This window comes from Parasteatoda tepidariorum, chromosome 4 (assembly GCF_982258835.1).
Source record: "Parasteatoda tepidariorum strain Cologne lab strain chromosome 4, Ptep-v5.0, whole genome shotgun sequence".
NCBI lineage: Eukaryota > Metazoa > Arthropoda > Arachnida > Araneae > Theridiidae > Parasteatoda > Parasteatoda tepidariorum.
Genome location: NC_141758.1, coordinates 28,252,976 through 28,276,922, shown reverse-complemented (window position 1 = coordinate 28,276,922; position 23,947 = coordinate 28,252,976). Strand labels below are relative to the sequence as shown.

At 28.4% G+C, this 23,947-nt stretch overlaps 1 protein-coding gene across 4 annotated transcripts in view; it reads right to left on the bottom strand.

The window, feature by feature from the left end:
- LOC107454609 (uncharacterized) overlaps positions 1 to 23,947 on the bottom strand; it is a 127,380-nt gene that overhangs the window by 35,069 nt on the left and 68,364 nt on the right. For 2 of the 4 annotated variants that reach the window (XM_043049975.3, XM_043049976.3), the window contains exon 2: positions 8,259 to 8,489. In XM_043049975.3, the coding sequence (XP_042905909.2) occupies positions 8,259 to 8,489 (231 nt within the window). Of the gene's footprint in view, positions 1 to 8,258; positions 8,490 to 12,846; positions 12,997 to 23,947 lie in introns of those variants that run through there. The other 2 variants (XM_087160843.1, XM_087160844.1) reach the window with 2 other exon arrangements.

Genomic DNA, 23,947 nt, shown 5'->3' with positions numbered 1-23,947 from the left:
TAGGAAGTATAATTATTTTTTGACATTGCTATTCTAACAGATCAAGTGAAATGCCCCTTGAAACCACTAAAAAAGAAAACAAAATATTTTCCTGATTCAGTTTCCGCGAGAATCAGTCAGAAAAATGTTTTGACTTTACTCGTATGTTCCACAAGCATTGAGAATATATCTGTAGAAATTAAACATTCAGAAGAAATATCTATGAGCATTAAAAAAACAAACATAACACTCATACCTAATGATTGTATAAACGTAAAATTTCGCCACCTTAATTCCGAATTCGATGGTTTCCATTTTGAATTAATTTTTAAAATGCAATTTCTCCTATTCTAATTATTGTCCACTACTGGACTTCCGTTGCCGTACGCAGTACCAAACAGTACATCGGCGTACTATTCAATTGCATAGCTGCCAACTCTTCCGGTTTTCCCGAAAGATTTTATTTCCATATTAAAAGTGGTAGCGAAATTCATGTTATTCCGCTATAATTTTTGAATTATTATAATAATTATAAATGAGTTTGGCTACCACTACATATAAATAATTACAACAAATATATAAAAGCATATTAGTCTTTACAATAGCGAATTTCAACCTGGTTAAAATATAAATAAAGTTTTAAGGAAGATAGTTTTTCGGTAATTGTTTTACTACCACTTGGAAAATCTATTTTTGAAAAGAGTGAATGTTGGCAGGTATGCAACTGATATCTAAATTGGCTTATATAATGTTTATAGTTTGAAAATGAGGTTGTTGACAGCAGGATTGCTCGTGTCATGCTGACGTCTTTAGTGCTTGTGTATGGTACTTAGGACAGTGTCCGACAGACAGAAGTAGCCGGATTACATTCGGATGTTGCGTCGATAAGTTGTTGTTGAAATAAGTAATGTTGCAGTGAATGACTTTGCTGTGAAATGATGTGTTCACTTTTTCAATGCAATGCTTGAGTTCGTCTACTTTTATGTCTTTGTGCATATTTTCGTTAGTCATGTATCTCTATGCGTTTAGCATATGACGTAATAATTTGTTTTGGAAGATATAGATTTTGTGCTTTTGGAATGTAGTTGTGTGAGGTATAAGCGATGTGGGTGAGGTATAAGCGATGATCGTGCATAGGCACATGATATAAAGCGGACTTTCGTTCCAGTTTCTCTAGAAAATCCAAAAATATGGAATAGGAATAAGTTTTTAAAATGAAGTTGTCATTAACAGAACCGCTAAAAGAAATGTTTGTTTGATATTACTGTTAACGGGAAACACCCAGATATAGCAACAAGCAACCTTAACATCTTCTGACCTGATATTATCATTTTGTTAAAGAGGTAGCTACATTTTGAAAAATATGCATACTTAAAAGTATTCATATCTGCTTTAAAAAGTAATTTCATTTCGTTCATTGTGAGTTGAAAAATTCGAAAATTATCTTATAGAATTAATTGAGTTAATGAAATTTTCAGCAGTTTTGAGAAAAGTTCTTCACCACATTTTTAATTTTTTCCAAGTTGTGGATATTTTGGTTCTGAAGAGGTTAATGGTTCGAAGAGATTGCATCAATATGCTGATTAATTATAACAGATGATACTTTAAATTTATGTATTAGAGTCACTTGTTCACTGCCACTTTACAACTTCCATGAATGTTTTGCAACATTTTTTGTTTCCTGTCATAAAACAATTTTTCAATCTCCTAAAGGTTAAATTATTCTTTTAAACTGACTTTACTAAATAGGATTCTATTTATTTGCGCACTTGCTTTCCATATCCAAAAATTCGACGTATGATTCTGCTATGTAATCACTTGAAAAAATAGCATTTTATATTAAATGTTTACAGCGATGACGATTTCAGAGATGCTAATTTGCTCCGCTTTGTAAATCATAATTTTTTAGTGGTAAAGAAATTTAAGCTATTTTTAGTTATGTATTTTTCAAATTCAGTAATTTATCATCCACTACGTTTTAAAAAAATTTAAAGTATCAAATCAAATGCAAGTTTATAACAGTTATCTCGTGGTCACTTTTTTCTGAAAAACAAAACTATTTCTATCCAATAACTGATTTGAAGTAAGTGACGTCAAAATATCTAAGTTCCGTTCAAAATTCTAATGCAACAAAAAATAAAGCTACTCAGCGTCATCAGGATTTGTAAATGAAGTTTTGTTCTGAAAAATAAAACTATATAATTATAGATTTGAAATAAGTGATACGCAGGCGAGATTAGGTCCTGAGAGACAAAACTATTGCTATCGAATTACAAATTCTGAAATTAATGATATCAAAATATTCCTTTCAAAATTCTAATGCAACAAAAAAAATTATTCCTCACTGTCACGAGGACCTACAGATGAAGTTTTGTCACAAAACTGGTTTTATTAATTGCATCTGCCAGTCCAATTAAAGACAAGTTGATGCTTAATTATATAGCAAAAAGTATTTTAATATTGATTGACATCTGCCTATAAATTTAAATTGATGAAAAGTAATTTATTAACTTTTAAGTGGTGCAGTAAAAATTTTCATTTGAAACTGAATTTAGCATTAAGATTAGACGTGCCAAGTTTCTATGCTTTGGAAAAAATTTCTTCTAATCGTAGCTAAATTTAGATTTTAATGTATTGTTCTTCATTTTGTAAATTTAATTTACAGATATTTTTCACATCACTACGTGAAAATTATCTAATAGTTGCTTTGAAATGCCATTTTGTGGTGAAGCTTTATTATGCTCTGACACAAAATTAACAAATTTTATGTTCTTCAAATTTCAACGTTTGATTTAAGTGATAAATGTTGAAATAAATAAAGATAGCGTTATGGCATTAATATTTCTTATAACAGCTTTACCTATCTACATTTTAAAGTGGACTGAAAAACACTTGTGCACTTTTTCGCTACAAATTTTCACTAATACTTGCTCGTTGTCGCTTACGAACTCCCGTGAATGTCACGTAATAAATTTTGATTTTTTTCGTAATTTTTTTTTTCAATCTCCAAAAGGTTAAATTATTACCTTAAACTGATTGCACAAAAAAGAATTCTATTTGCTCGCGCAATTGCTCCCCACATCCAAAAATTCCACTTATGATTCAAAATAAGATCTATGAGCGAAAAATATTAATTCTGCTTTGTAATAATTTAATAAAATAACATTTAATATACAGCGATGCCATCCTGCACCACTTTATGAAAAAGTATGTTCAAATGTTAACGAAATTTACTTTATTTTTAACTTAGTTTTTAGAAATCTTTCCACCACTACTTATCAAATTCGAAGTATTTAATGAGATGCAACTTTATTGCTCAAAAATCGTGGTCAATCTTTTAAAGAGTGGCGTACTTGTCCTTCTTCTGCAATTTTTACAAGTTCAACTCGCTACCAATTTATAAAACCTATTTATATAATTTAAAATTTATTAAAACTTGCGCAGATAGCGGCGCAGTTGGCATCCCTGCGTATTTAATATCATATCAAATTTTGTGAGTTCGCAACCTGTAATGTAATAATTTCATTTACCAAATAGCAGATGGAATAGATCCGGAGCACTTGCAGGGAGCCCTACTTGCTTCGCATTGCGAAAATATATTTTCTAGTGGTAACGGAATCTAAATAATTTCTTGTTTAGTATTTTTTATTTTACTTATTTTTCCACCTCCGCATACCAGAAACTAAAAGTATTATATCAGTAGCAACTTTGTTGCAATTTTCTCGTTTTGACACTTTTAACACTAATGATACCAACACTTAATAGATACCTATTCCACCATGGGTCAAATAATCCGAAATTTATGTTTTCTACTTAAATGTATGAAATATGGATGTCAGAAAGGAAATAAAAATAACCAACATAACTACCAATTGTTTTTAACGGATGCAATTTTTATATTGAATTGCTTCTTCGCCGTGATAAATTTCCTTACAGTAAATTGTTATTGTTGAGAATAGATTATTAACTCCTCCCAAATATTATCTAATATTGAAATAGTTCTTCTACCAGTATTTTCTCTTTTCCGTCCCGCTTTCAGGCCTGCTACAATACGATAGACAATACGATAGACAATATGTATCGATAAGCTTATAAAACAAAAAAGGTTCACAGGGTCAAATGACCCGATGTGGTTGACAACGGTATACTCAACATAAACAAAACAAAAAAAATATAAAAATAGTACAAGAACTGTAGATTAATTAGTAATAAAAAGTCATAAAGTCAAATTTGCAGAAGTAATAAGATGATACGCGCATTTTCATTGCAAAAATTCAAAATGGGTCATTTGACCCGTTATGGTATTATTAGTGTTAAAGAGCAAGCGTAGTTTTCCGTACTCTACAAGTATTACTATTTAATTTACTACCAATTTATTAAAATTGCTGCAGAAAGTAGGGCAGTTGGCACCTTTGCAAACAGGCGTATAAATTAAATCGGGATTATGTGGATTATTATGGACACGAGGCTAATATAGAAAATTAAAATATTTCTGTTTTTCAAAAGATTGCCGCATGTCACTTAAAATGCAAAAAGTGGTGACCAATAAAATTCAAAATTTTATTAAAAGATATTAAAATGGAAACTTTTTATAATATATTCAGGTATGCTACAGGTGACTAAAATGTAAAAAGTGGTAGCAATTTAATTCACGTTTGTTTATTTATTATCTATTTAATTAATCAATCGTAACTACCACTATGACTTACATTTTTAACTGCTGTTTTTTAAAACAAAATTAAAAATTGCATTTTCATTCAATTGTAACCAAAATAAAAATGCAAGAAAACGTAGCTGTTATTAATCCCTTCGAGGATGATTTTCCCCTGTGGTAGTAAAATGGAATTTAAATTGCAATTTTAAGCAGAAACATACACTGTATTTTGAATATGCTTATGCGGACTACCAAATCAGTATTGCATATTATTATATATGCATACCTGCCAACTCTTCCGGATTTTCCGGAAGATTTTATTTTCATATTTAAAGTGATAGTAATTATATACTATTTTTTTCTTTTATAATCTTAATTTTTAAATGATATTGATTACCACTATTTTTACAAAAATTAAGCACATATATTAATATGCGGTACTGTCATGGTTGTCAACTTAAGTTTTCTCAAATACAACGTATTTGTTTGCTTAAAATTGAAGTTTTAATTCCATTTTAACACCACTGGGAAAAGTAATAATGGAAGGGATTAAAAGTTGGCAGGTACGTATATGATTTGATTAATTTTTGTAAAAATAGTGGTGGGTCAAAAAGATTATAAATTAAGTTTATAAATGAAAGGAATATATAGAAAGCATACATTTTACTACCACTTTAAATACCGAAATAAAATTTTGCGCCAAATGCTTAAAAATTGGCGGGTATGTTAATCCTTTTTAATCAAATTTAGAATTGTATTAGTCACCACGTTTGGCAATTTTAGTCACTTGCGGCAACCCTGTATATAATTTTCAGTGCTCTATTGAAAGTGTAAATATGAATAAATTAAAATGTAAGTCACAGTGGTATATACAATTTATTAATAAAAAATTATAAATCAATAAAAATGAATTAAGTTTCTACCACTTATTTCATTTTTAATCACTTGTGTTAATCCTCGTATTAATCACTCAATTCCATGTAATTTGTAACATATTAGTAAACACTTTCATGCGAAGTTAACACTTCGCTGACCGGCAAATTTTCTGTGTAACGTAAATGGAATTAAAACATTATAAATAAACTTCAAAAAATTTTAATCATTATTCAACTCCAAATACTTCTTTATTAAAAAGGCTTAGGTTTGAATTCTTATTTTATCTCTTGTAATGAATTTTATCCATTGATTGAGGTAAGTATTTATTGAAGTCTATTTTCTTCAAAAACGTTGAAATATTGAAATTCTTTATGTGGTATACCTCTAAAATGTTTTGCTCTACGGATATGTGTCAATTTGACACGATTGTAATTTAGACAAAATTACGAGCAAACATCAATAATAAATAAGAATGTACCGACAATACTTCGATTCGTTATCTCAAATGAAGCAAGCGATAAACAACTGTTGCCAATAAGCAATAATAGAAAGAACAAACGCAGAATGTCAATTGATGTCAGAGTGTCAGATTTTGAAGGTTTCAGTTGCTTAGAGTATTGAAAAATAAAATACTAGAATATTTTATAAATATATATCTCATATTTTCATTTTTTTTTCTTATAGGATATAATTACACTGCTTTCTATGTGCAGAGGTGCCAACTGCTCCGGACATGCCAAAATAATTAAAAAACGCCAAATAACTATTAAGTATATTTTGACAATATTAGGTGGCGAATTTTAAAAGCCTACAAATTATTTCGATAAAGTGGTGGATAAAAATCTAATAAATTGAATTTATTAAATATTTATTGGTATATATATGTATTCGTTCATGCGTCAAATTGACGCGTGCTCGTTGAGATAGGTATATAAGAAACGTCCGTAAACCTAGTGCAGAGATGCCAACTGCTCCGGACACGCCAAAATAATTAAAAAAGCGGTAAATAACTAAAGTAAGTTTTACAAATTTTTTATTATTTTTGCTTGCCTTTTAAAAGGCATTGCATGACATAAGTACTATAAAGTGCTGAATGACATAAGCCTACGAATTATTTAGAAATAGTGGTGGATAAAAATCTACTAAATTGAATTTATTAAGCCAAGAATCACAATTGATAAACTATCACTTTAAAATATATATTTGCTGTCCGGAGCAAGTTGGCATCTCTGCTAGTGAAGTATTCGTTCGTGCGTCAAATTGACGCGTGCTCGTAGAGATAGGTATATAAGAAATGTCCGTAAACCTAGTGATATATTCGTTCGTGCGTCAAATTGATTTAAATAGCTTGGGGGGGGGACACCAGACAAAAACCGGAGATGATAACGAATCTGAATATACTATATTTATTTATATTAAATTTCAAAAATTTTATCTACCAGTAAAATTTAAATATTTAAGTTATATTATAATCAAGCACATTTAAGTTATTTAATGTCTAATAGTTCACTTTATTTGTAGTATTTAAAGATTCACTAGCGTGACTTAAACGTAGTCCCGCAAGTGAATGCAATGTCAAGAGTAAGTATTTTCACTGTTCCAAAAGTGGTGATACAAGAAAATTTATTTAGCAACCGGTTTTAACAATTTATTTTCAGTCGACTCGACTCGATCTGGTTATTTGTTTTCTATTTAAAAGTGAATAATTTATAGTGTAAGTCATGATGGTAGTTACGATAGAATAATTAAAAAATATATATTATTGAAATTGCGCTTCTACCATTCTTACATTTTAAGTTGCCTTTAGCATCCCTGCTAGTGAATATGCTTACTATGTATTTAGTAGGTACTTTTGGTATGTGTTTCTTTAATTGATGGTCCCATAAAATAAGGTAATTAGAGTAATAATTTCTGATTTTTATCCAATCACAAAATCGAAACAAATTACTAAGTCAATATTGATAACTAAGAGGTAAATAAACACACTGAAACTTTACTTCATTAATTCAAATTGGAAAAGCGCACAAGGCAGCTGAAACCAAATTTGTATTATATAAACTAGAAATAAGACATAAATTCTTAATAATTAAATAAAATTAAAAATAAAATATAAATGTGTGTTTGCCGAACAGTACTTCATCAGGGGACACAGCCTGCCAGGCTCCTGTGTGTTTGCAGGCAGTGTGTCCCCTGATGAAGTACTGTTCTGAAAACACACATTTATATTTTATTTTTAATTATTAAGAATTTATGTCTTATTTCTAGTTTCTGATTTTTATTAATCTGAGGGAAGTTTTTTGTTGTAAGGAAGGGTATTGTGCGTAAATGAATATGTGAAACTTTGACACAATTGGTCGGAATTTTTCGCAAATGAATAAGTGACACTTTGACTCGATCCCGCGGTATTTTTCGCAAATGAATAAGTGAAGTTTTGACACAATTTGACGAAATTTTTCTTAAATGCATAAGCGAAATTTTGACTCAATTTGACGACATTTTCGACGAAATTTTCCGCAAATGAACAAATGAAATTTTGATACAATTTGACAGAATTTTTCGCAAATGAATACGTAAACTTTTGGCACAATTTGACGAAATTTTTTGCAAATGAAAAAGAGAATATTTTATTCAATTTTACGACATTTTTGACGATATTTTTCGCAAATGAATAAGTGATATTTTGAAAATAAAATAAAATTTTTTCACTATTTACTAAGAAGTAAGTAGTCTAAAGAATAGTTAAACTGACCAGTAACAGGATCCCCAGCTTGTTTGGCAAGTTTTCGCAGTGCTGCTGCAAAACTGGAGGTTCTAGAAGCTGAGTTGAAGGCGAGATTTGTGTTGTCGTAAGATGGAATGTTGGGTTGAGGTGGTACAACTTGGTGAAGAGGTGATACTGCAGCCATTGTTCTGGGTTTTTGTGGAGTACTGCAGGGATGTTGCATTGCAAGGGGTGGCGGTTTGCATCCATGGGGTAGACCTAGAAGGTGGAGAATAGGTACAAGTTATTCACATTATTCGTTAAATTAAATATTTAAGAAAAACTGCATTTTTTTTCGAAATTCCAAAGAAAACAGCTACACTAAATCTCTCTGAATAACTAATAATTTAATGTTCATTTGCATTATACTTACTAGGTAGTTCAGACAGCTTACGCAACGCTAATTCATGATTAAGGTTACCTATGAATGAAGTTACAAAATAACACTTTTGCTACATAAACCCATATTTTATTCAAATCCTTAAGCGTCCCCTTAATGAAAAATTTTGAAAATATTTCTCCTTGTTAACCTACGGATAAATGTAAGCCTGAAATTTCCTTATTTATTCAGCGACAAATTACTATTTTCTTATAATTTTTGTTCCATCTTATTCATTAAAATTGATTCTGCGGCCGAAAATAATCTGAATAACATTGGGCTCGTCGATAGAAAAATCTTCGTGTATTAAATAGTGATTGGTTGACGTTAAATTTGTCGGGGCACAAAGTCCTCCAAGTTTCCATGACAAATCAATACTTCTGTGGGTGGTGAATAGGGGATTTATCGTTCTCCAGTTTAGGTCAAAATTACAACCTGTGGATGAAAGAATAGAGTATGAATGAGACCTCTCTGTAAAACAGGCAGACTTGTGCGTGGTTGAAGTCGTATTCATGGCCATAGATGGCGCCACTGAAGAACAGGGAGCCCATCATCAAACATGAATGTTGGTATTGGCATGAGTAACAACAACAACAAAATAGACTCTATTGAAAGGGATCCTTTAAATATAGGACTTAAAATACAAGACCCTCGAAATATAGGACTTGGTTAAATAAATAGAAAGAATGTTCTCAAAAGTGCAGTCAAGAGGAACTTTACAATTTCAGTTTGCAAAATACTTTTTTTTACATTTTGCGCTTATCGTTATATTCCTGGTATCAATTACGTGATTTAAAACATTTTTGAAAACAATTTGTAACCTATTTCAACCAAAGGTTTTCTAATGCAAAATAGTTTTTAATAATTATTCTTTAATAACATTTTAATAATGGTTGATACATCCGCTAAACCAAATAATTTTAACGAATCTATTTATTAATTAATTTTAAATACGAAATCTTAAATAAATCTAATTATTAGGTATAAAAATATTGAAAACGTTTTATATTTTGAATTTTTTTGTAAAATTTTATAGTTAACAGCAATATTATTCTTTTTTAATATAAAATAAACTTACTTTCCTAAATTGTTATTTTTAAAGAATTATTCAATGATTTATTTGGGTTCGCTATTTGAAAAATACGTAGCTATAGAGCTTATAAAAATTTAATAAAATATATTTCAAAATGTTTTCGATCATTAGTAAATTAAGTAATAAAATGTTTTAAATCATTATTTGATGGAAGAAATTAAATTCGTATTTATGATATTTTTCAACAAAAAAAATAATAAATAAAAATGTTTTGAGATCTGGATTTATTCAACTTTTTCCTATTTAAGTCAGAAGCCTGCGTCTTAATTATTTTGTCTAATTATAACTTATAATTTTTTAAGGTGTAAATCATAAATTTAATGAAACTTTTGAATGCCTATTTTATAAATTCTCATGACTCACATTAACATTTATTTATACCCCTTTGTTATTTTATAAAAATGAGTAAGAATAATTTATTTCTTTTTTTCGATAAGTATTCAAAATCCTTATAATAATTCTAAACACAGGGGGAAATGACGTTGCGTTATTTTGATTATTCGAAGAGCTGAACCGCATATCACAATGCAAATTTTATATTTTCAGTATGAAATCAAATCAAAAATATTATTATGAAAAAATATGACGGGTACCGATACATTTTATTTTGTAACAAAAAATGTTTTTAATTAAAATATATTTTGTTACGATATCCGTAATGGTAACGAAACTTAATTTATATTTTTATTAAACTTATTTAATTTAATTTTTATTTTAATTCCACTGTTCGTTTGATTGCCTTATTCTTATACTTAAAGTATAGAATGAAACTATCACTAATAAATACGAATTACAGTTATTAAGTATATTATAAATGGATATGATTTACAATAATAAAACTATAAAAACCACACATGGCTTTTATTAATAAAATAGATGAATACGAGTTATAATTATATGTACTATTGTGTAAAAAAATGAATTAAAATTATAAAAAAATATTTCTAATATATAGGAGGGACAATAAAACTATAATGAATGAATTGGAATTATACTGATATTAATATAAATTATTTAGAAATAATATTAATTATAATGATAAAATATTGGGTGATATGAAAAGATGAGAATGAATAGCAATGATTAAAATATAAATATTAACTATATCGATCTAATGGATGAATATAAGTTATATTAATAAAATATATGGATATGAATTCTAATGATTTGAAACTTTATTAAATCTGTAAACCATTAGAAAAGTAAATATTTTCATAAATAATATTCTACATTCAATAAAAGTTAAACATTCGATAATGACTCCAAGTTCAATGTTATAAAACAAGAAGGGAACAACCCAGACCACTATTTAAGAATCAACAACAACTACGATATGGTGCTTTAGGCTTAGAATGAAAAACGATCCTGAGCTTAGATCCACAAACAACCACATTTCTAGAAAATCCATTTGTTCTCCGCATCCCGTTCCCATGACAACGGGAATCTCGCCTGCTTTGTTCTTCATCACTTTATCCCCCGACATTCCTAGGAGGAGAAATGGAGGAGGGGTTAGGGTACTAATAAGGTGCTTTTCACGCTGTCCTGGAGGTCAGGATGTTAGTGGTCAAGTCTGCACTCAATTTTCTCTCTGAAGACCTCATAAAATGCTTTGATCATTATTATTACCCTCTTTCGGGCCTTTCTTAAGAGGAAGACTTATGTTGCATGTCTATTTATATCTATCGATTTCTTTTTCTATTTATTTATACATATGTATAACATGTGTCTTGAATATTAATAAGACATAATAAATTAAATAAAAAATATTGATTCTTTACTTATTTTTTTGAGATAGTCATTCTTAAGAGGAAGACTAATGTTACATGTCTATTTGTATTTATCGATTTCATTACCCATTTATTATTTAATGTGTGTAACATATGTGTTTGAAAAAACAAAGTTAATTAAATGAAAAATATTGGTCATTTATTTATTTTTTGCTTAGATTTAGAGACTATATTTTTTGTTTATAAAGAGCATCACAATAAAGTTTTTGATTATAATTTATATTTTAATAGAATGGACATCATCATCACGAAACCTTGATCAAGAGCCTACTCCCAATTATCAAGTATATTATTTGAATTATTTTAATCAAGTATATTATATTGCAATAATAGACTGAAAACGTAATTGAAGTAGTTATGTGTGCAATGAATATTTCATTAGTGATGTGATTATTTTTTTATTTTAGTCCGATAGATATCCTAGCTTCCCAGATTACTTAAAGCGAGAGCCGATTAACACTTTAAGGTTAACCTGATCTGTTTATTTTTGACCACACTTGGAAGCCTCCCAGAATACTGTAGAATCTAGAACTGCAGATAAGGGTGTCTGCAAAATTTAAAAAAAAATATTGGACTCAAATTTGCAAATCACCAAGTTGATTATTTTAATCTTACTTCGTTTTAGTTATTTTTTAATATTTACCTTCCTTAATGATGAGTGAACTTCCTAATTAATCAGAAATTTATTTTCACCATAAAAAAATATTAGCTTTATATAATAAGCAAAATACTTTTCTTAAATCTTTAATTTGCAATAAATTTCATCATTCATTTTTCTATGTAAAATTAGTACGTACTCAAAACATAAAGACATATTCGTGATCTTTTCAAAGCAGAAAAATTTATAAGCGAATCTTTTAGTGTATTATTTAAAATATTTTCTAATTGTAGAAAAATATATAAAAAATTATATTTAAAACTAGTATATTTAAAGTTGTTTTAATACGCCTAAATTCTAGGGTTAAGATCGGGAAACAAATAAGGTAGTTGATGATTTTTAAGTTTGAAATCACTGAAATTACCTTGAGTTAAATATTTTACAAAGTTTGTTTGGAATGAAACAATAAATTTTTTCCACTTAAAAAAACTAATTTTACTTATAATTTAAAAAAAAAAACAGATACAATTTTTCACCAAAATAAGTAAAAAGGTTATCTAATAATGAAATGCTATTTAATAAGACTTCCTTTATATCATCTTTATTTCCCAATTTACTTGCACATTTCTTTAAATCTATACATCAATAGAACCTTAAAATGTTGTGAAAATTTTAAAAATCGAACAAATTTTTTAAAATATTAATAAAATTAAACAAACCTTTATGAAAAACAGCTGCTCTCTTAGAATTTTCAAACAAAATAAGCGACATTTGGAGCACCAAGTAATACTCTATAATATTCGATCACGGCAAGTCTATAAATTAACCCTATCTATAGTGATGCTGAGCTTTTCATATCTGTACTATATGGTGCACGAATCATTGTTGACGCTTATTGAAGACGAGGAAAATCGCCAAACGCTCGCCAAAAATGTTTGAATTGTCATGGAGAAACTAAAATATTCGTTTTCACCTAGCTATACTGTTGCTCCCAGAAATTTTTCTTCTCCATAAAGCGATACAAGTTGGCAACTCTGCTATAATTATATTTAACGAACTGCAAAAATTCAAACTGCAAATATTAATGTCATCACTAAATTCTACTATTTATATACACAATGTAAATAAAAAAAATCGTTTCTCTGTCACAATATCGAAGAATAAAATTATGTTTTATATTTGACTTATCATATTTGAACAACAACTATTGTCTGGGAACTAATACAGTGGTTCCTAATTCTTTTCGATTGTGGACCCCTAATGATCGAGCTTCTTTTGTCAGAACCCCGAAACTTTATGGATACATTTCATCAGCAATTGTGAATATATTAATTAAAGACTATTAATTATTTTTAAAAAACAAAATTATAATTTTTTTTAATTATTTAGAAAATATTTAATGAATGAGTGAAAGAGGAAATTTTTTTCATTAATTCGTTTTATCAATATTAGTCTGAAAATTGGTTTTTATATCCGGCAGATGAATTCACAGGTCTAGTTTTTAATTTGATTTGAATGCATGCATAAACTGAAAATGAATGAGCTGAAATACGATTTACAGTAATATACAAACGAAAAAGGAAGAAAATAAGCTTTAACCCATTCGCGCCGACTGTCACAAATACATGCCAGCATAAAATCGAATGAAACTGGTAACCAAAGTAGTTCTTTAGCAGTTAATTTGTGGGAGGGGTTATAATTGTTTAATTTATTTACTCCACCATTACTTAGTTCGAAATAAAATCATTTAGTTATACTTTGAAATAACATTGATTACAGATATGATAAAACTAACAATAATTAAAGTAAAAGCAAAGTAAGTCTGTCAAATAAGCAACTCTTACATTTTAGATACCGCTTTTTATTTATTTACATTCTGATTTTGTACGAATGCTTTTGTGAATCACCCGTCCCCAAGGGGTTAAGAATAGTTATCAAAGAAACTTCTTCTTACTTAAAAATTTGGGTATTAGAAAAAAACATTCTTTTTAATTTTTTTCTTCACAAGCATTTCTATTAAATAGTTTCATTAAAAAAAATACAGAAATATTAAATAAATAACAGATTATTAAATATATACAAATAAAATTACAGATCTCTGAAAACATATCTAGCTTAAAAAAAAATCATCTCTGAACCCCCTTAACTATTCTGTGGAACACCATTAGAGAAACGCTCGACTAATAAATGTCTGCTGAAATTGCCAAATCATCGATACTGTGCCAAATATGGTCCACTTTCTTTCCCCCACCTAAAAAGACCCATCTCATAGCCTTTCAATGAAATGGCAAACAGGAGCCCACTATCACTGAAGTGTGGCATGAGTGCAAGAGAAGGATTGGGAAAAGGGAAAAGAGGGGTTAAAGTGAAAGGTTGATGGTTTGATGATGTTCGTGTGCGGGGGTGGACCTGGGTATTGTGTGCATGGCGGCGCCCAGCTGACCCTTGGAGGCTTTGTGACTCAGAGCAGGAAGTGGGGGATGGCAGCTGCTGCTATCAACAGTGGAGGTGCCTTTCCATTATGACATGGGTGAAGGGGGTGGGGTATGTGACTTGTTTTATCCAACAGAATTCCTGGTTCCTTGCTGATAAAACTATTCCCTATGACATGCAATGTTTGAGATTAATATTAACTTTGATGTCACCCCCCTAGGCTCACTGGGGAAGGCTTAATTTTTTTTTTTTCGTGAAAGGGGGTTGAAAGAAAAACAATTAATAAGTGACTGTTTATTCTTCAATATTTTTCCCTGGGTTTCTTTTTTTTTTTTGACAATGGTATACTAAAAGCTCAGAAATAGTCCTAGCTGCTTATGTTTATGTAAACTCAAAAACGGAGTACCTACCCTCGGGTCTGGGGGCTCCTTCATCTAAATTTAGGAAAAATGCAGGGGTAATCCTAGCTGCCAAATTCATCCCAAAAACCTGATTTTCTTATTATTTCATTAAAATGGTAATATAGTTCATATTGCATTATTTGATTTTTTATCTATTTACCTTCTGCACTTCAAGTACTTTAATATGTTGTTTGAACTAACGTAAACATTAAAGCATTTAAATTAAGTAGCACAATATTCCTATACAATTTTTAAAATTCGCAAATTAATGAGGTTACTAGTTATTAAGATATAAAAGAGTGGGTCTCAGAGGTGACATCGAAACATACAAGGTTAAAGTTCATTCATATTAATTTTTAAAAAAAATTCATAAAAAAGCACTAATTTTTATTTAAAGTACAAAAGAAGTCGTTAACGTCGGCTTCAGGTCGCAATAACATGAAGGAAAAAAAACTATGTAGAAAGTGGTAGAAACTATTGTATAAACCAAGGAATGGATAACAGGTTTAGGAGGGGGTCAGATTCTCTTAAAAAAATTTTATAGTGGGGCTAAGAAAAAAAAACTAATAATCTATACGATAATTTTTATTAAAAATTCTTTTCATCTTCATTCACAGAAAAAAAACATATAAATTTTTAATAATCTGATTAATTTATTCTATTTTAAATTTTTGGCAGCTTAATTTTTCCATCAATCATATCAATAAATAGAATTCTCAAAAACTTAAAAAGTTGTAGTAATATTAAGTTAAAATTTTTTATTTTACTACCATTACATAAATTAGAATTTTTTTTAATAATTTTAAGTAAAAAATTATCTAGATCTGGAAAGTATGTATCTGAATATTTAGTTAAATTAAATAAAGAATGAAAGAAGAATTAAAATGAAAGAATGAATACTCAGCGTTTTTACATAATAAATTGCTACAATTTTAATATTTAATTTTCATAGTAAAAACTTTTGTGTTCATCATAACATAATAATAATAACATATCGATTTATTTATATCAATCATTTATCAGAAAATTTGTTTAAATAAAAATGGAGGAGTTAATAATTAAAAAAAATTCATTTAGTTTAAGCGAAATTGATCAACGCCTATTTTTATGGTGATTATCTTGTTACAACAAATTCTTGCCTTTATGCCTTCACGCCAGTAATTTTGTAAATTCTGGCATTTGCTTTATAATGTTCTTTAACCACTAGTTTATTTTTCTCTTCATAAGAACAGCGAATTATATCAGTTTATTTTTTTTTTTAAAAAGTTAGCTGGTACTTAGTTTATTTCCTTTTTACACATTCAAACTAGGAGCTTTATATTACTAATATATAAGAATGTACGGACTTGTTATGTTTCTTAATAAAAAAAAAATAAACACTAGTAATAAAATATTTTTTCTAACAGTCTGCACTTTTAAAGAAAATTAAGGAATGATTATCAGAAAAAAAATTATAGTAGAAATACGCCAAATTATATCAGTATATAATAATATAAGTAATTTACGAGTAATAAGTGCATAAGTAATATAATAGTAATAGGTATATAATAGTATACAAGTAATAAGTATATAATAGTATATAAGTAATTTACAAAGGTATATAGTAAATTGAGAACAAAAGGCAGGTAAACAAATATTTCAGCTTTGTAGTAAGAACCGAAATGTGAATAATTTTGATGGAGTTAACTAATATTTTTCATTTAAACTGGATAATTGAGTTTGTGTTTTAAAGCAGCTTTAAAATTTTATCTAAGTTACAAACAAGATTCAAATTTTAAGCAATTAACGTACAGAGAGTCGTAGACTTTTTAAAGCTATTTTATCTTTTTTAAAGAGAACAAAAAGACGCCGAGACAAATAAAAAATGCTCTGGTTATTCATCATGGAGTATCTTTTTGAAAAGTGTGAATAATAAGAATAACAATTTATCTTCCGAGAAAAGAGCTTTCGTTGTCTTTAAAATGTTGTTTATTGATGGATATTTAAATTGCTAAATTTAGATTGATGGAGTCTTCCATGTTGTTGAAAAAATATCACCGGCAAGAAATGAATCCTGGTCGATAAAAATCAAGTTTCTAAAAAAAAAAAAAAAAAGGAGTAATATAAGTAAAGTGAAGTGAAGTGAGGATGAAAAAAATATCTTTTCGGAAAAGATTAGAGGATTAGGGAGCATATTAAGGCTGTCACAAGAAAAAAAAAGTGTTAAAACTTTTTTGGAACTATTGGAATTTTATCGCTATTATCAAACAATTAGGATTAAATTTATTTTCCATTAATCTGTTGTTTTGTTCAGGTAAATTTTATCGAAGATTTTTTTACAGGAAGTTTTAAGATGATAACCTACTTTTTTTTATCGATTTTTTTTATCGTCTCCGTCAAGCTCATTTTTTTGCTCAAACTATTTTTTTTTTTAAACATACTTTTGAAATGAGTTTATATTTTATTTCTAAATGTATATATATTAAAAAAATTCAAATTACATTCGGGATTTTTTACTTAATACTAAAATCAATTGCGTAGTTTTAAAATAATCAAAGTTTTAAATTTATGGAATATTGTTTTGCTTATAATATACTAAAATTTAGAAGTAATATTTCAAAATTAATTAAAAATTAGTTAATAATGTCAGAAATCGTTAACTAGGTTACGATTCATATTATACAATAAGCAGTTAGAAATTTTTGGAAGTCTTTAACCTGAACTATAATATAGCTCAAAGTTGCTGCAACCTTAATTGCAAAATTAAATCATATTATTGCGAAATTGCTCTTTTCTTGAACTTCACATAAAGAATATTGTGGTTCAAATGGAACGAAAAATTGGTTAAATCTTACCACCTTATTAAGATTATATCAAATCTGAATAGTAGCGATTTAAGGTAACGACGATATAAAGTTTTTGACGATATGCATGCCACAGAATATTTTTTTTTTAAATATAAGCTGAAACAATTTTGAAAGTCTTACAATTTCAAATACTTTTTGAAAAGGTAATGTATTAGTTCCGGATGTTCGTTAGATTCGTTTCTCAATGTAACTTTCATTAAAGAAAAAAAAATCTATGAAACTTTATATTTTAATAAAAAATACACTGCATAAAAGAAATAAACAACAATTAAATGATTACTTTTAAAGGATGATATAAAATGTTTGAATTTTAAATCTATTGTTATGAATGAAATAAAATGTAAATTTGTTAAAATTTAAATTGCATGGAACTTTTTTCTGATCCTCCAGAACCGACATTTTTTTTCTAGTGAAAAATGAGAAATAATTTAACTAATAAAAACATTAACAGGCACTAAAAATTATTTTTCTGCAATGGTACTACAATGTAAGAATTTTCATTTTAAAATTATGGTAAAATAACCAGCAGCAGTCTGCCCATCCAACTAACGGTAAAATTTACGGTAACGCACATCTTTTACCTTTACGGTTTTGAAACCGTTTACAAGTAGTATGGCTAAAAAACATGAATATGAAACTATATGGTTTTTAACCATTTGCAACCAGCATGGTTTCAAAATCACAAAAAAGAAACTTAACTGGACATTGGAGCTAGTTTAGCAGAGTATTGTATTCCAATAGTGCGGGATCAAAAATTGGAAAGTGCAGGACACTAGAAACTCTCCACGTATTGAAGGGAATGGAGGAAATATTATGTTTCAACCCTTGGACTTGAACCCCCGTTCTGTCTGTCATGAGATTGTAAGCATCTACAAGGAGCTAAGTGGCTTCATTAGGTGTCCCTAGTTGTGATAAAATTCTAGTTGCATAACCATATTCGTTGAAAACAGTTAATAAATGGTTTTTCTCATAGAAGTGTGAATACAATCTTGTCTACGGTTATTTGACCGTTTTGTTTGAATATAGTAAAATAACAATTAAATGAATAGTTTTCAAACAATTTTTCCCGATAATTTTCTAACAGAGCTTAAACTATTTTAAATGAGATTCATTAAGTAAATAATCCTTCATAAAAGCTTTAATTTTGATTCCACGTTAAATATAAAAATAAAATATTTTGCATATTACAAATCGATTGGCAATTTATGGAAATGCAATGTGGATTATAATGACAATATCATAGCAGTTGACATGCATCATTACGAGTTAAGGAGTTATGTTATGAACATAACAACCGATTTACAAGCATAACCTGCACGCAATTATGCATTTAATCGATACGTTCTACGATGAACACAAACTAATATATATCCTGGCACACTTGTTTCTGCTAGATTGGCATTTCGAATCAAATGATCTGTGCATGGCTTTGGTTGAATAGATGTATAATTCTGTTTGCGGAGTCACCATGACTTTATGAACTGATAATGAAATAAACAGGATATTGCTGTTGTTTATAAATTTAGTCGGCGACTTATCCTAAATAAATATTAACTTGATAACTTTTTAAACAATTCTCATGGATAAGGAAATATTGATTACTAATTATATATAGCTATGAAGTAACATAACGGTTTTTATTGTTTATTAATTTTGGTTAATTTAATGGATTTTAGTTTCATATCTTCAATAGTAACCTGTAGAAACCGAGTTTAGTGAAGATTAATTTCTTTTTTTTGATATTAGAATGCTTGCCTAATGGGCTGCATACTCACATAAATTATAATAATAATAAATATAAGAAAATACGCCTTTTACTTACAAAACAAATAAAAAGAAAAACTTATAGAAATTTTATTTTGTAACCGTCGTTGAACAGTCTACCCAATTTAGGGCTTACGGCTACTAACTCCATAGCCGTGTAATTTTGAACACAATCTAGAAGACAAGGGAACTCCTGGATCAAGTATTGGGAGAAACTTGCCTTCGTGGACGACTATTAAACGCAACTAAACCCCATTTGCATTACATGGTGAGGAAAACCATGAAAGCCTTCCACGGTTAGTCTGACTACAAGGGAATTCTAACCCATGATCCGTTCACCACTGAAGATACCCCGAGCCGGGTGTGGAATTCGAATCGACCAACTATCGCTGGGATCGATTCCGGGTCCGCTCATTGGGAGGCAAGTGCTCTATCTCCTGAAAAACCACGATTCTAACTTATAGAAATTTACAACATTTTACATTGACACATGAGTAATAAAGTTTTCTGGTAGAAAGATCAATAGAAGTGAATGGCTCAAACATAGAGCGATCGCTTGTGACAGGTTTGACCTAGGTTTAAATCTCAGCGATAGCTGTATGACATTTATATACTTCTCCATTTAAAAACCATAGATCTGATACAAAATAATCTCAGTAGTGGGTGGAACATGATGTAGAATCTTAAGTCGTGAGGCAAACCATAAAAGGTTTCTTTCCCCATTAAACACACGAATAGTTTTACTCATATAGTCCTTCAAGATGGCAAGTTTGAACTGAAAAATCCTTCAAGAAAGAACGGAAAAATGATAGCACTACGTACGATATAAGGATTAATTAACATCAATGTTACAAAAGATTACTTTTCACGTTTCATTACGATCTAATTATTTTCGTCCTTTAATAGAAACTGCAGAGCTTAGTAGAAAAAAATAATTAGTGATATTGAAAAATAGCAAAATTTTTCAAGTAAGGAAAACTTATTTAACACGTCTGTTAGTTTTAAAATAAAAATTAATTCTCCTGAATCCTTAAGTAACTTGTTTTGTGAAGGAAAAATATGTTTTGCCCTGCAGTATATAATTCCATACACATCAATGCTACATAAAGGCATCTTAAAACGTTCTTCCACTACGTTTTATTTAACATTTTCTTCAAAAACGTTACGTTTAACATATTTCCAGGTACTTAACATGCTCTTCCACTACGTTCTAATTAACCAATTATTTTAGTGCTTTCTAATTAATATCCTTTTGCATTACTTTTATTTATCACACCTTCCTCTACATTCAACTACTTTAAAACCAACATGAAAATCTAATACTACTATTTTTCATCATAAATCAGTTATTAAATAATACTGAAACCTGTTGTATTAAAATCACGATTACATCAACTTAATTTGTAAAGTTCACGTTTTCTATACCACAGGCATCAATTACATCATTTTCATCAGCGGCATCACTATAGAATAATTTCCGAGGATTAATATCTAATTCACTATCGTTTCCATTTCAATGAAATAATTTTATAATGAGAAGTGTTCGTTAGTTTGCTCTGTTCAAAAGAGTGATTTGAATGGAATAATGGATTGAAATTAGTCGTGAACGAGTTTCATTTGTATATTTATACCGTTTCAATTGCAATGAATAGCGTTTGAAAATTTGATGGAGTCCGCCTGCTTAAACACGCAACAATGGAAACAATGTCATTGAATCAAGCAGCGAATGCTGTTTTAATTTCGTGCATTAAATCTGCTTATCGTATTATAGTTTTAATCATGAATTTGAAATTTATGCCCAAGCAGTGACTGTTAATGATATAATTGTTTTTGAATTTAGTTATATATCTACTTATAGACGTTTAAAGAAATATTTCAAAAATTCGAAATTTTTTTGTATGTTGATGGAACACAGCAAAGGATTTTAATATATATATATATATATATATATATATATATATATATATATATATATATATATATATATATATATATATATATATATATATATATATATATATATATATATATATATATATATATATATATATATATATATATATATATATATATATATATATATATATATATATATATATATATATATATATATATATATATATTAGTAGAACTTGATTAGTCGTCCCGCCCAGGACATGGGCACTCGACTATTACAATGCAATACAATGCAATTTGAAAACTACAATAAATACAGTTACAAAAAAAATAACAATGACATTAAAGTACAAATGATTTCGTTACAAAAAAGACAACTGAAGTCCAAAAGCATGAAAAGTAGAACTCTTCGAAAGAGGACGGTTTAATGGGTTAAAAATATTTAAAAATTGCATAATTGATAGTCAAAATACAATAAAATTAATTTAAAAATTAATCAAATTTAAAAATAGGTATATAAAGCAACAATTAAAATCAAAATACCCAGAGAAATTCAAGATCCAGTAAATAAAAAAAGCACCAAAAATAAAAGCATCAGTGACCAAAACTATTAAGAAGGGTAAAAATAGGGATCTAAACCAGAGTATAGGTATTTAAAATCAATAAAATAAAAGTCATTAAAGCTGATTACAAATTTGAAATTTAATAATAGAATAGTCTTAGCAACAGAGAGGTGTAGGTCCAATATTAAATCTGATAAGTTAAAATGCTTATGGGATGGTAAACAAGGGGTCCAATAGGTCGGTTGGGGACATTATTTCTGCGACACAGTATTTCATGATATTTCGTACGGTTTGCTTCGGTCTCTCTGTTCTGCACCACAACCTCATGTCTCCGATGCCTCGGAGTGTTGTAAATTTATTGCATTCCGTTAGTAAATATATATATATATATATATATATATATATATATATATATATATATATATATATATATATATATATATATATATATATATATATATATATATATATATATATATATATATATATATATATATATATATATATATATATATATATATATATATATATATATATATATATATATATATATATATATATATATATATATATATATATATATATATATATATATATATATATATATATATATATATATATATATATATATATATATATATATATATATATATATATATATATATATATATATATATATATATATATATATATATATATATATATATATATATATATATATATGTATAGTCGGGAAAATGTACGTACATGTCGATTACATGTCTGGAATACGGAGTCGGACATTTTAGTTGTCAAGCAATCGACCGTCAGGCAAATGACTGGATCCGGTTTAAATATAAACCATTCGCAAAGTAAAGAGGAAATATCATTACAACAAATAGTGTAATAACTTAATGGCATTTGTTTTTTTTTATCGTCGTGAGTACACTAAAGGGCGCTTTTTCATTACACGACACGATACCGACAAAATCGGACGACAAATGTGTGAACGACAATGTCGTTGCCGGATCGTTTAAGCAACTGTTTTTTCACTTGTCCGATATCGTTAGTCCGAGAAGTAGAAATTCTTGTTCATTCAATGTTTTGAGCTTGAGTGTGTAGAGACATAAAATTTAAATAATTTATTTGAACGTGTTTCGAAAAATTATAAGTTTTAGTTTTGAATTCGTTTTGGCAACGGAGTTAGATACATAATAAATGTTGTTGTGTTCTAAAATGTTTAAGAAATAAAATATGTTATTTTTTTGATAAAATTATTGGTAGTATCGTAAATTGGCGTTCATTTAATTTAGTTGGCACAAAGACCCAACAAGTGAGCAGTTGCTTGTGTTCTGCTGTGATTTTTTTCTGCAAACTTTAAATACGCCGGATGATAATCGTCGTCTCAAACTTCTTACTTTATTTTAGAAGAAAAAAGCTAGCAGTGCAGAAACGTTTTTGGGTGCACGAAATGGTACTTACGTATTAACGCCACAGCAGCTACAGATTTGGCGGTTTTTAAGTGCCGCCAATCTACACTTAAAATTATGTCTGTAATCACTTAACATTACTTAAATTCTTTAAATGTTTAAAGTATTAACGTTTTTTTCAAATCGAATTAAAATATTAGTTTCATTTAGAATAATCTTTTTAGATGATTTTTTAAATGAGTTTTATCAAATTTATCTTATGAAGCCGTTCTATCATGTTTCAAAAAAATGTTTAAGTTGAATCAGGGAACAGACTTTATATTATTCAATCAAGCAGAAACCAGTAGTTAGATCGAGTTCTGTTTGAAATACATAAGGGTCTTTATTTGCCTTTTTATCAAACCATTACTATTATAAAAAATACCATCCCTTCATTAAAGCATATAATGAATTTATAAAAATTTCCAATGAAACTTTTATGATTGCTTACGTCTTTCAACCTCATTAT